The following is a 13031-nucleotide window of genomic DNA, read 5'->3' on the forward strand; positions in this document are numbered from 1 at the left end:
TCTCTCTCTCTCTCTCTCTCTCTCTCTCTCTCTCTCTCACACACACACACACACACACACACACACCAAAGGTGTCAAAAGTAAAAGTAAAAAAAGAAACACAGTTTGCTTCCAAAACAAGTAACTTATATGAGTAACCAGTACACCCGTGTCTTACGATCAGTTAACTCTGCACTGGTTGGATCAAATTGATGGTGGGTCCTTGTTAGGTTTTCAGTGTTTTTCAGTAACAATATAGTGTATCTCAATAGGTACAATGGAGTAAGTGATGTAACATCTATAGCCTATGTATGTATGTATGTATGTATGTATGTATGTATGTATGTATGTATGTATGTATGTATGTATGTATGTATGTATGTATGTATGTACAGTATGTATGTACATGTATATATGTAATGCCATGTGCTAGTGTTGTAATTACACCACAAATATACTTTTGAAACCTCTGACACACACACACACACACACACACACACACACACACACACACACACACAGAGGGTCAGGACCTGCATAATTGAACTCCAACTTCAGATGGGAGGCATGAACTCCTTGAAGAATAGATACAATGGGATCTGACGCTGAGGCTTCAGGCTTACTTCAAATGTGCGGTTGAACAAACCACACAGGTGAAATTTGCATTTACAGTTTGTTGGAAAAGACATTTGTTGGAAACGGGGGCAGTTGAGATCATTTGTATATTAAACATACTGAAGGTCCTAAAGAATGAGCTAGCTCCATCATGGGACCCATGAAGATGAACCTGGATACTGTTTTTCCTAAAAAGGGCATCGAATCCTCATAGGCTTCAAGAGGAACTTGTTGAGTGGACTTCAATATATACAGGGCAGTCATGGGTGAGCGGTTAGGGCGTCAGACTTGCATCCCAGAGGTTGCCGGTTTGACTCCCAACCCGCCAGGTTGGTGGGGGGAGTAATCAACCAGTGCTCTCCCCCATCCTCCTCCATGACTGAGGTACCCTGAGCATGGTACCGTCCCACCGCACTGCTCCCCATGGGGCGCCACTGAGGGATGCCCCCTTGCACGGGTGAGGCATAAATGCAATTTCGTTGTGTGCAGTGTTCACTTGTGTGCTGTGGAGTGCTGTGTCACAATGACAATGGGAGTTGGAGTTTCCCAATGGGCTTTCACAATATTTATTGCTACCCACCCCCACCCCCACCCCCACCCCCACCCCCACCCTCGGCCTCTCTCTCTCTCTCTCTCTCTCTCTCTCTCTCTCTCCCTCTCTCTCTCTCTCTCTCTCTCTCTCTCTCTCTCTCTCTCTCTCTCTCTCTCTCTCTCACTCACTCACTCACTCACTCACTCACTCACTCACTCACTCACTCTCCACCTGATAGGCCTGATATATCCAACAGAGTTTGTTTTTCCTGCTCTCTTGGGCCAGGGTCCATTTACTTGCCCATTTCACTAGACTTGCCTTACTCGCTCACAGAGGGTCAGGACCTGCATAATTGAACTCCAACTTCAGATGAGAGGCATGAACTCCTTGAAGTATAGACACAATGGGATCTGACGCTAAAGCACTATTGCCCAACTACAAACACAGACTGGCATCATGTAAAGACATATTTATTTCATGCCGCCATCTTTTAAGCAAGCTGAGGCTTACTTCAAATGTGCGGTTGAACAAACCACACAGGTGAAATTTGCATTTACAGTTTGTTGGAAAAGACATTTGTTGGAAACGGGGGCAGTTGAGATCATTTGTATATTAAACATACTGAAGGTCCTAAAGAATGAGCTAGCTCCATCATGGGACCCATGAAGATGAACCTGGATACTGTTTTTCCTAAAAAGGGCATCGAATCCTCATAGGCTTCAAGAGGAACTTGTTGAGTGGACTTCAATATTTCAAAGAAACACTGTTTCCTTCCAACACAAGTAACTTATCTTAGTGACCAGTACACCCGTGTACTTGTCTTACGATCAGCTAACTCTGTGCTGGTTGGATCAAGTTTGTGGTGGGTCCTTATTAGGTTTTCAGTGTTTTTCACTAACAAAGTCTATCTATCTCATTAGGTACAATGGAGTAAATGGTGTAACAGCTATGTAATGCCATATGCTAGTGTTGTAATTACACCACAAATGTACTTTTACGTGGTTTCAGGAGCACTTTCTGCTTTTCTTGTCTGACCAAGTTGTTCTATTTCTCTCTGGCTGTGAGATGTATCATGTGAAGCTGAGCTTTGTACCATGAGATGTTTGTCTAAATAAAAAAAAACCATAATATAATAAATAAAAAAACTATTTGCCTTTCTTGCATTGAATAAAATAAGAAAGACGTGTTACTCTAGGCCTAATATCCAACAGAGTTTGTTTTTCATGCTCTCTTGGGCCTGTACCAGGGTCCATTTACTTGCCCATTTAACTAGACTTAACTAGACTCACACAACCTGCGTGAAACTGCTTACTTCAAATGTGCCATTGACCAAACCACACAAGTAAAATTTGCATTTACAGTTTATTGGAGAAGACAGTAACCGTGAAACAGGGGCAATTGACATGGTTTGCATATTAAACTAAGGTCCTAAAAAGAATGAGCTAGCTCCATCATGGAACCCGTAAAGATGAACCTGGATACTGTTTTTCCTAAAAAAGGCATGGAATCCTCATAGGCTTCAAGAGGAACTAATTGGGAGGATTTCAATATTGCTTTCTCTCTCTCTCTCTCTCTCTCTAGCTGTGAGATGTGCCTTGTGAGCTTTGTACCATGTGTTGTTTGTCTATAAAATGACACAAAAGCATGCTCTCTGTCCTTCTTGCCTCAAATAAAAGAACAGAGACTGGCTAATGTTGGCCTGAGATCAGTTTGCTTTTCCTACTGTCTGGGCCTGGACAAGGGTTGGCTTTGGTGCTCTCTGGCTACACACTAAGAGGGCGCCCAGAGTAGAAATTGGTAGTCCTCCTGTTGCTGTTTTTTGCTGTCCAGATGTAAACTGAGACGAGCAAAATCGCAGAAACTCGGCAAGTTAGCCCAGCACAAACTCACCTAGCAGCTAAAATATTTTTTTTCTCTTGTCTGTTGGTCTAGCCCCTTTTCTATGTAACATCACCATAACAGGCCACAACCCTAGCCCACCAATGACAACGCAAGGTTTGTTTTTCCCTCTGAATCTTTGAGGTCATTTTGGTAGGATTACGACACAGTTGCGCGACAGTGCAGACAGCAGGATGGCTACGGTTAACAAAAAGTGGTCGTTTGATTACTCATAACTTTGTCCAAGAAAGTGCAGAGGCCATTTGAACCACAACAAAGAATGTTAACTGTGCTACCGTTCAATTCCATTGATCATAGTTAAAGTTCTGGCAGGGAAGTCTTTGTGCGTCCAGGATAGCCACAGCGTTTTGGTTTAGATTACTTAACCAAAACGCTGTAAGTCCTTGCGGTGACTACAGTGCAATGTTTTTACACAGAGTAAGTAGAGAATAAACATCTTTACTTGGGCCAGAAGTTTTAAGACTTCACTACTGTGTCGTTGACGGGGATCAGCTACTCTAACTATGACCAGGATGGTCACAATTTAATCCAGGGTCAGCATGACAGAGACGTTTCGGCCTAAGCCTTTTTCAGCGTCTCCCATTGTCACCCATTACTGGTGATGACATGACGCCTGTTGACTGTGATGAGTCTGCACCAGGCCTGGACTGGTAATCTGGCATACAGGGCATTTCCCGGTGGGCCGACCGTCATCAGGGGCTGATGCTGTTGCTTTTTTGAATATTCTGGAGACTGGTCCATAATTTAGAAGGGGCCTCGGCTGCGCAAAAATTCCTGGGCCTTTTTTTTTTAATCCCGACCCAGCCCTGCTCTGCACTAGGATGAGGGGGAGAGAGAGAGAGAGAGAGAGAAAAAGAGAGAGAGAGAGAGAGAGAGAGAGAGAGAGAGAGAGAGAGAGAGAGAGAGAGAGAATAAAAGGTAGTTGGGGAGAAAGTGAGAGAAAACACAGATCCCAGATGAAGGTCAGAGTGTGGCGTAAACACCATATGGAGTTGGCTTTTGCTGCATCCCCCAGCCATGATTAAAAACAGGGCAGAGACACACACCAGAGACAGACAGGCTAAATCCCCTGGCAGAAAGCAAGTGCAAAAGCACTGAATGTGTGTGTGGGCATGCGTGCATACATGTGTGTGTGTGTGTGTGTGTGTGTGTGTGTGTGTGTGTGTGTGTGTGTGTGTGTGTGTGTGTGTGTGTGTGTGTGTGTGTGTGAGAGAGAGAGAGAGAGAGAGAGAGAGAGAATGAGCAACTTGTTATAGTTCCTCATCTGTCACGGATGTGGCACTCTTGGACAACATACACATGAACAGGTCTCTGTTGTCAACAAAGCTCACAGCGGGTTAGGATAATAACTGCTTAGCCTAAAATATTAAAACTTCAACCAGAGCAAAATCTGAAAGGCTTTTGCCATCACGGATATCATCATAAGTCAGCCTCTCATGGCTGAAATAAACATCTATTGAAGATAAATTCAAGGCCAATGCTGCTGTTGTTGTTGTTTTTTTGTGTGTGTGCGTATGTGTATGTGTGTGTTCTTTACACTGGGGACACATGGAGACGAAATGAGCGAAGCAACGAGAGGCAAAATTCAGTGTTTCATTCTGTCAGCTCAACGGTCAACAGGTAGTTCCAACGAATCAAATCCATTAAAACATTTATGTTGTTGATTTGATTGGCTGCTGCAGGCGAAATTCACTCCTCATTTGCATAATATTAACCTTGGTCAAATATTTTCGCTTTCTTTGCCCTGTTCGCTTGCCTTCGCCCCACTTCACTTATCTCATAGGAATGAATGGCGATTTTTGTCCCCGACCAGCCATTATAGAGTGGTCCACAATTTTGATGAGGAAGCCAACTGGTTCATCTCTAATATAGAGAGTGGACTGAGCCAATGAGAATGAAATTATATGAAAATGGGAGAAATCTTTGAAAAGACTTACATACTACCGTATGCACTTATTACACATAGCCTTTAGTAATATATTTGGTCATTGCCCTTCAAATGGTCAAGGACCAAATTATCCAAACAAACAAATTAACAAGGGCCAAGAACGGATCCCTGGTGGTGGAACAGTGGACCTGGATGTCACATTATTATGTGACAGAAGGGTCACATGAGGCCCACGTAATGGTTTAATCGGAGATAGTGAGTCTCTATTTGGGAGTTGACATTGTTCAGTTCAATTCAGTTCAGTAGCTTTACTTGTCCCAGTATGGGCAATTGTTGTGCAGTAGTAGTACATCACACATACACACACACACACACACACACACACACACACACACACACACACACACACACACACACACACACACACACACACACACACACACACACACACACACACACACACAGGCTACTTCACACATAAAAACATTAAAAACACAAGAAACACATAAAAGGTTTAGGAATAATAAAAGAATGATAAAAGCAGGGGATAAATAAATAAATTAGTGCAGTAAGAATATATAAAAGGTATATGCGCGCTATGACTATCTGCATTTTCAACATTAAAGAGTTCAACATTGCTGTATCATTATCCTCAGAGTCAGAGTCAACTTGTAACACAAGTGAAATGTGTAGGGTAAAAATATCTTTGTAGTCTTTGGCATATCAGAAGATCTCAATTAGTATATAGCCTACCTGTTTTCACTGCTGGGGTAATGCAAGTCAAAATAATACATCATCCATTAAAGGACCTCTTCAGTCAAGTACCCTTGACTTGTCTGTACCCGGTGATGCCATTTTCGGCTCAGCCCTTTCCGAGATATGAGCTATTCTAATGGGGACGTTTGTTTACATTTTTTTAAATTAACATAGGCCTACTCCAAATATTTCCTCAAAAGGTACCGCCTTCAGTTGTCTGCTGATGTTGTATAAACTTTTGGATGTTTTTGGGAATATATATATATATATATATATATATATATTTAAATGTAAACAAAGCGCTGCCCCCATTACAATGACCAGGATCTCGGAAAAGGCTGAAGAAGAAAAAAAAAAAACCCTTAGGTACTGACAAGTCCAGGGTAGTGTGAGCATTACAACTGCATGTTGAAATTGACGGAATTATCCTTTAAGCTACATTCTGAGTTGTTGCGTAAAGCTTCTTGAGCTTTGTTTATTTATTTTACAGCCATGCGTGATAGAATTATAGGCTATCTTGGAGTGTGTTTCATTTGTCTGGCGAGACTTTGCTTTGGCTTTGCTGAAATCCCTGTTACCCAATTCGCCTGTGAGGCAGACCCACTGCTTTTATGTAAGATTAGCAGGTCTAAGATGACACATCTCTTGGGGTTGAGACCTTCTATCCCTCGATCTGTTTTGGTTTTCTCTTATGGGCATGCCATGGTTACTACAACTCACACCCCAGCACAGCCCATGGCCCACTTCTCTGAGCTACTGTATATTTTGAGCTCAGATACAAAACTGCATATTATTATTATTATTATTATTATTATTTATTTATTTATTTATTTATGTATTTATTTATTTATTTATTTATACAAATATTACAAGTGTTATATCATTTTCCTCATGCATAATCTGTATCAAATTGACGGGAAAACAAAATGAAAACAATAATCTAAATGGATTTGGACCTGATAAAAGGTTTATCCACTGCGTGTTGTAATGCTTATGCACATGTTGGTGACATGCTCACGCTGTAGGCTGATGTGGGTACCAATGACTGGAGGCCTATTGCCCCCTGAGACCCCTTTATTCTATTACCATCTTACATGCTTACAATAAGTTTTTACAAGCATGATAACTTTTTTGCCACAATAAGTTATTGCATGCTTCTTTGTTTTCCTCGACACTCTCTTTTAGACTGAATATTGATAGGCACTTTTCTCTCAGCGCACTTGTTATCGTGACCGGCCTACATGCTCTCACACGCCATTACCATATCCTGGTATTCTGTTATTACAACCTACCTCAGACTTTTCTGCTAGGGAAAACACAGTAGCCTAGCCCACAGCAGCATTTTCCCTCCAGTAGGCCTAGCCTATTGCAGTATTTGTGTCCAATAAATAAACGTATATATAAATGTATAAATACACATTATATCATGTACGATGCAGTAGGCCTAAAGTGCTGTTTCTATCATTTGTTAGCTATAGCTATATAATTACATATAATAATAATAATAATAATAATAATAATAATAATAATAATAATTACATATTACATATAATAGGCTATACATTATATAGCCTATTGAAACTTGTTATTACTGTGCTGTCTTCTTCTAACAGTAGCCTAGTCCTAGGCTAACAGTCTATCACAATGAATTTGCTTCTGCACCGCAGGAAAAACAAGCAGATCTGTCTGACTTTTATGGTAGGCTATGCCATGCCCATTTCATTTTGTGATATTCAAGCTCAGAGAGCTGTGAAGAGAGACCTGCATCTTTGCCCTAGTCCGAGGACTCCCTCTAGTGGCCATGCAAAATCATGTGCACCTTGTCCTGTGCTGCAGCATGTCATGATGAGGTTAGGCGTTAGCAATTACTGAACAGCCCAAATAGCCTACTACTCTGCTCTAAAATGTAGGCCATTATAATAACTTACTATAATAGTGTCGACTGGACTAAGTGTTCGTTTGAACATAGGTCATTCAAAAACAGTGTCATGATGATAATATAGGGCTTAGGGCTATCCCACATCAAGCCTTAGTTCCTTCCCCTTCTGCCGGTGGAGATAGATTTTAACAGAATGTGAAACAAAATATTCTTTCTGTAACACTCCACTTGTGCCTACCCTTGTCAATTTTTTTCTGCATGGCTGTCAACCATAAAAGTAAAAATAAATAAATAAAATACAGCTCATGACACTATCAAACTTTTTCAATGCGTTTCCATGGTGACTGTCATTTTTGTGCCGAAGCCACGCCCAGCCACACCGGAGATGGAGGGGCCCAACATGTGCGCGCTGCTTTCATCATGTTTCACTACCACAGAGTTGTGACAGTGGCAGACAGACCTTTTGGACGAGGAGGTGACTGAGTTCGTAAACCAGTCCTCAGTCGAGTCAGTAGTGTTCAAACAGTTAACACCACCGTGCTGTTTTGGAAATTGCCGTGTTCTACTTCGACATCAAGAGTAAACATGGCAAAAGTTAACAGCGGCGCGTCTAGCTGCAGAGCCATGGTCATGGCCGGGCAGCTTTTGTCCAAGCCCTCGCCACTGTGCCAGCAAAATGACCGACATCAGAGATTCCTGAAACTTCAACGCAGAATGATGGCCACCAACGCCGCCGGACGAGGCAGCAGAATCACGGCCCTAGCCCAACCAGAGATGCCCAGCACTGTGCTGCTGGACCGCCATGGTGTGTCAAACCGAGCGCTTATCTACCGGGACGTCAGGGCGTTTCTCAATGAAGTTGGAGGGGATCCCAGAGAAGCCCGTTACTGGCTCACACAGTTTCAGAGAGCAAGTCTCTCACAAGCGCCTGCGTTTGCGGTGTTGGAGGTGAGTATTTTGGCCAAGTGAGAATGACCACGGTGATATCCATTATGTCATGTGGTGACATCCTGTCAGCCTTTTTGAATCCACTGCGTGACAGGACTGCTGTTCAGGAATAAGTTTGTGGGTGTCATATTCAACTGGACCTCAAATCATTAGTGTGTGTTATTGGAAATTTCTTTTCCACCTATTCACTGGCAGGGCATTTGTAAAAGGTCAAAACGTGAGGTGATGTGTTCGGTATGGTGGTGATGGTAGTCTCAGGCTTCTATGTCGTGAAAATATGCCTAGCCTACATATGCCTATATATACATAGAGCATAGAGTTGATGTAAGGGCTGTGGTTGAATCATATCTGCAGTTTGATGCCCATTTTGTTTGTCAGCCAACTCCCTGCCATTAGGCCACACACACACACACACACACACACACACACACACACACACACACACACACACACACACACACACACACACACACACACACACACACACACACACACACACACACTCAAATGTAATTGTTGCAACACAGCTGCATGTGCACATCTACCTGTATGTCTGCAGTGTAGGCCTACGTCAAATCCACGATGCTACGCAACTGTCTGAAAACTACATGGTATTATTACTTATCAATTACTTGTAATATGTGGTTAAAAGTGATTACTACCAGAGACAGTGGAAATTGTCCCTATAAGTTTTGTATTACTACTATGAAATTACATAGGCATTTACCATTAAAAAATCACCGCTTTCTGAGCAATCTGTGAAATGTACAGTGTTACCTACTTTTCCGACATGCTGTGCTGTATTTTGGTGTGCAGGTGGATGAGTCTGTGCTGGAGGACCGTGAGATGCTGCAGAGCCTGGCCTTCGGGCTCTCCTTCCTGCAGCGGATGGATATGAAGCCGGTGGTGGTGATGGGGCTGCGGGGGGGCAGTGGTGATGGTGGTGGGGTGGCGGAGGGAGACGCAGACGGAGAGGCCCGGGCGGGGCTGGTGAGGCGGTGCCAGGGGCTGACGGAGGTTCTGCAGAACAACTCGGCCAGCGTCATGCCGTTCTTCAGCGCAGAGGCCCTGCTACGCGTGGAGATGCCTCAGGGCAATAGGTAGGGCCACGTGTGTAGACACACACACACACACACACACACACACACACACACACACACACACACAAAGGCGCAGGCACGCAAATGTGTGCACACACACACACACATGCCCACACAGTATTCAGGCTCAGTGCCTGATTTCAGGCTTGACAGTGTTAGTTTGCAAAAAAAAATGTAGACATTACCTTACTTCAAAAAGTGTTAAAGGTTCATGCTCAGGAGTTTTTTATACTATCGGGCCTGCACACTTACGCACAGCTGTGCCTGTGCAAACACATACTGTATACACCACCTTTCTTCAGCGCCAAGGCGTTGGCATGGGCAATACGTAGGTAGGCATACCCGCACAAGGCATGTACACACACACACACACACACTCTATTTTTCAGCGCCAAAGCTTAGGACAGTAGATAGGCATACGCGACATGCACACACTCATACACACATGTGGGACCTGTTGCAATGGAGATTGGACTGCAGAACACACACACACACACACACACACACACACACATTGATCTCCGATCTCTGTCTCCAGTGCCAGTTCTGCTTCGATCTCTGTGGATGTGGACCTGCTTCAGTGGAGCCTGGACTGCAGTGCCATCCCCTTGCTGTGTCCGGTGGGTCGTGACGGCTCGGGTCGCTCCGTGCTGCTGGACTCGGTGGAGGTGACGGCGGCCGTGTCCAGAGCTCTACAGCCCCTCAAAGTCATGTTCCTCAACAAGCACGGAGGCCTGCGCTGCCACACCAGCAAGGTCAGGCGCGTGCACAGACACACACACACACACACTGGAGTTCTGCAGCCCATCAAAGTAATGTTTTTCAACAACCAAGGACACCTGCGCCGTCACACCTGTGTGTGTGTACATGTGCGTGTATGCGCACCCAATGCGCAAGTGCGTGTGTGTATCTCTGATGTACCTTGCTGGTGTGACAGCTGTAACGAGGTGTTCCTGTGCAGTTCGACCCCACCTTGGGGTCTCGAACTCGCCACCTCATCAATGGGAGTCACAGCACAATACAGCTGGACTAACTAGCTCTGCAGCCTCTCAACCGCTGTGTGGAGGCCCGAGACCTGTGTGTGTGTGTGTGTGTGTGTGCGCGTGCGTGCGTGCGTGTGTCCGTGTCCCTGCCAGCAGTCTGACCCATATCTTGATGTGTCCTAATGAACTTTAAATGAAATGCAATGGCACAGCACATGTGTGGGTGGCACCTCTGTGTCGCGCTGTCTAATCCTGGTGGGGTGGATCGTCTGCCATATATATTCTTGGAGAGCTGCACCAGATCAAAGTAATTAATACACCCGTCCGCCCTATACATTACTGCCATCAGTTTATGCCTCCAACCTCTCATCTCTCACTCACTCACACACACGCGCGAGCACACATAGACACACCCGCAACTTTTAATAACTGACCCCTATTTCATAATCAGTTCAGTTGAGAGTCGCATTCACATGTTCCTGTCAAACTGTAGCAGCATGATTCTATGATATGATAATGCAGACTTTAATTTGTATTATTAGTAGTAGTAGTCGTAGTAGTCAAAGTAGAAGCTTGGCGGTAGTAGTGGCATAGTAGTAGAAGTAGTAGCTAGCCTGCAAGCCGTACGATAGCATGAAATGTATAGCCCCATTGATCCAACTGAAGGCTGTGAGTCGAAGTACAGTTCATCAGGTTCACAAGGCTAAGTAGTAGTAGTAATAGTTGTGTTATTACAAATGTTATTATTGTCATTATTAACATTACATCAAACGTAAAGGGACACTGTGTGAGATTTTTAGTTGTTTATTTCAAGTATTCATTCAATAATGTTACCTTTTTCATGAATACTTATCACCACCATCAAATTCTAAGAATTCATTATGACTGGAAAAATTGCACTTTTCATACATGAAAAGGGGGATCTTCTCCATGGTCCGCCATTTTGAATTTCCAGTAATAGCCATTTTTAGCTTCAAAAATGACTGTACTTGGTCCATGATAGAAAATATTTGTTTATTTCTTAGTAAACTTTCATGTAAAGATAACATTTGGCAATAGGCAGCCCAATTTCAATAAGCAGCATAGTTGCAGTACCTTTTTTGACCATTTCCTGCACAGTGTCCCTTTAAAGCAAGTTTTCTCTCTGTAATTTATTATTATAAATAAAAGTACATTGACCTGCATGTCTTGTATGAATTGTGCTATAGAAATAAAGTTATTATTATTATTATTACAATTATTATTTTATTGCCAGAGTTGTATAAAGTCAAAGTAGAAGCACTCTTGCGGATTGTAATGGAGTGACCATCACTAGGGTTGTGGGTGTGTTTTGACTGTCACGCAAACGGTAGGGACACATAGACGCAAATTTGGGCAAGCGAAGCGAACTTCGCCATTCATTCCTATGAGAGAGGCGAAAGCAAGCGAACTGGAGCAAAGCGAAGCGAAATTATTAAAGCAAGATTAATATTATGCAAATGAGGAGCGAATTCGCCTGCTGCGGCCCAATCAAATCAACAATATCACTGTTCCATTCCATTTGATTCGCCGCAACGACCTGATGATGGTTGAGCTGTCAGAATGGAACACTGAATTTCACCTCTCTTGCTTCACCTGCTATGTGTCCCTACTATAAGGATCGTGGCTCTTTGGTAGCGGTCAGAGCCCCAGTTTACTACCCCAGAAGGGCCGGGTTCGAGTCCCGACTGGGCAACTCTACTCCCCTTCGCTACAAAGTTGAAATAATTCAGCGCAATTCCGCGTTTATAACCAAATTACGTTTTAAACATTTTTGTTTTGTTTTAAGGCGTTGGCTAATCAGTGGTTGAATTTATAATCGTAGAAAAAAATGACATTGCGCATAATCGAAAAATCGTCCAGCCCTACTTCTACCTCTCCTTTATGCCGCCGTGACTATAACCTTCTTTCTGCACTGTAGGTGCTGGACTCGGTGTCCTTGCCGGGTGATCTGCCGGTGTTGTCGGAGGCGTCCTGGCTGACGGTGGTGGAGCGGCGGCAGGTGTGTGCCATCGCCCGGCTGCTCAACCAGCTGCCCGCCGAGTCCTCTGCCGTGGTCACCTCCGCCAGCACCCTCCTCACGGAGCTCTTCAGTCACAGAGGTGAGGCAGCAGCACACGCACGCGCACACACTAACACACACACACACACACACACACACACACACACACACACACACACACACACAAGCCTCCGCCAGCACCCTCCTCACAGAGCTCTTCAGCCACAGAGGTGAGGCAGCAGCACACGCACGCACACACACACACACACACACACACACACACACACACACACACACACACACACACACACACGCACGCACACACACACACACACACTCAAGCACACAGCTTAGTCATTCTATTTAGATTGTCAAGAAGAGAAGAAAATATTCTGCAGTTTGGAAAGTGTGATCATCTAAAAATAAGAAGTG

The 13031-nt window shown here is 43.9% G+C and overlaps 1 protein-coding gene across 1 annotated transcript in view; it reads left to right on the forward strand.

Moving 5' to 3' along the window:
• The first annotated feature begins 7921 nt into the window (after positions 1–7921).
• Positions 7922–13031, forward strand: part of nags (N-acetylglutamate synthase) — an 18400-nt gene continuing 13290 nt past the window's right edge. Inside the window, exons 1-4 of the mRNA XM_063215301.1 lie at positions 7922–8496; positions 9313–9596; positions 10135–10351; positions 12519–12699. Of these exons, the coding sequence (XP_063071371.1) occupies positions 8134–8496; positions 9313–9596; positions 10135–10351; positions 12519–12699 (1045 nt within the window). The 5' untranslated portion in view covers positions 7922–8133. The remainder of the gene's footprint in view (positions 8497–9312; positions 9597–10134; positions 10352–12518; positions 12700–13031) is intronic.

This window comes from Engraulis encrasicolus, chromosome 2, assembly GCF_034702125.1.
Source record: "Engraulis encrasicolus isolate BLACKSEA-1 chromosome 2, IST_EnEncr_1.0, whole genome shotgun sequence".
Taxonomy (NCBI): domain Eukaryota; kingdom Metazoa; phylum Chordata; class Actinopteri; order Clupeiformes; family Engraulidae; genus Engraulis; species Engraulis encrasicolus.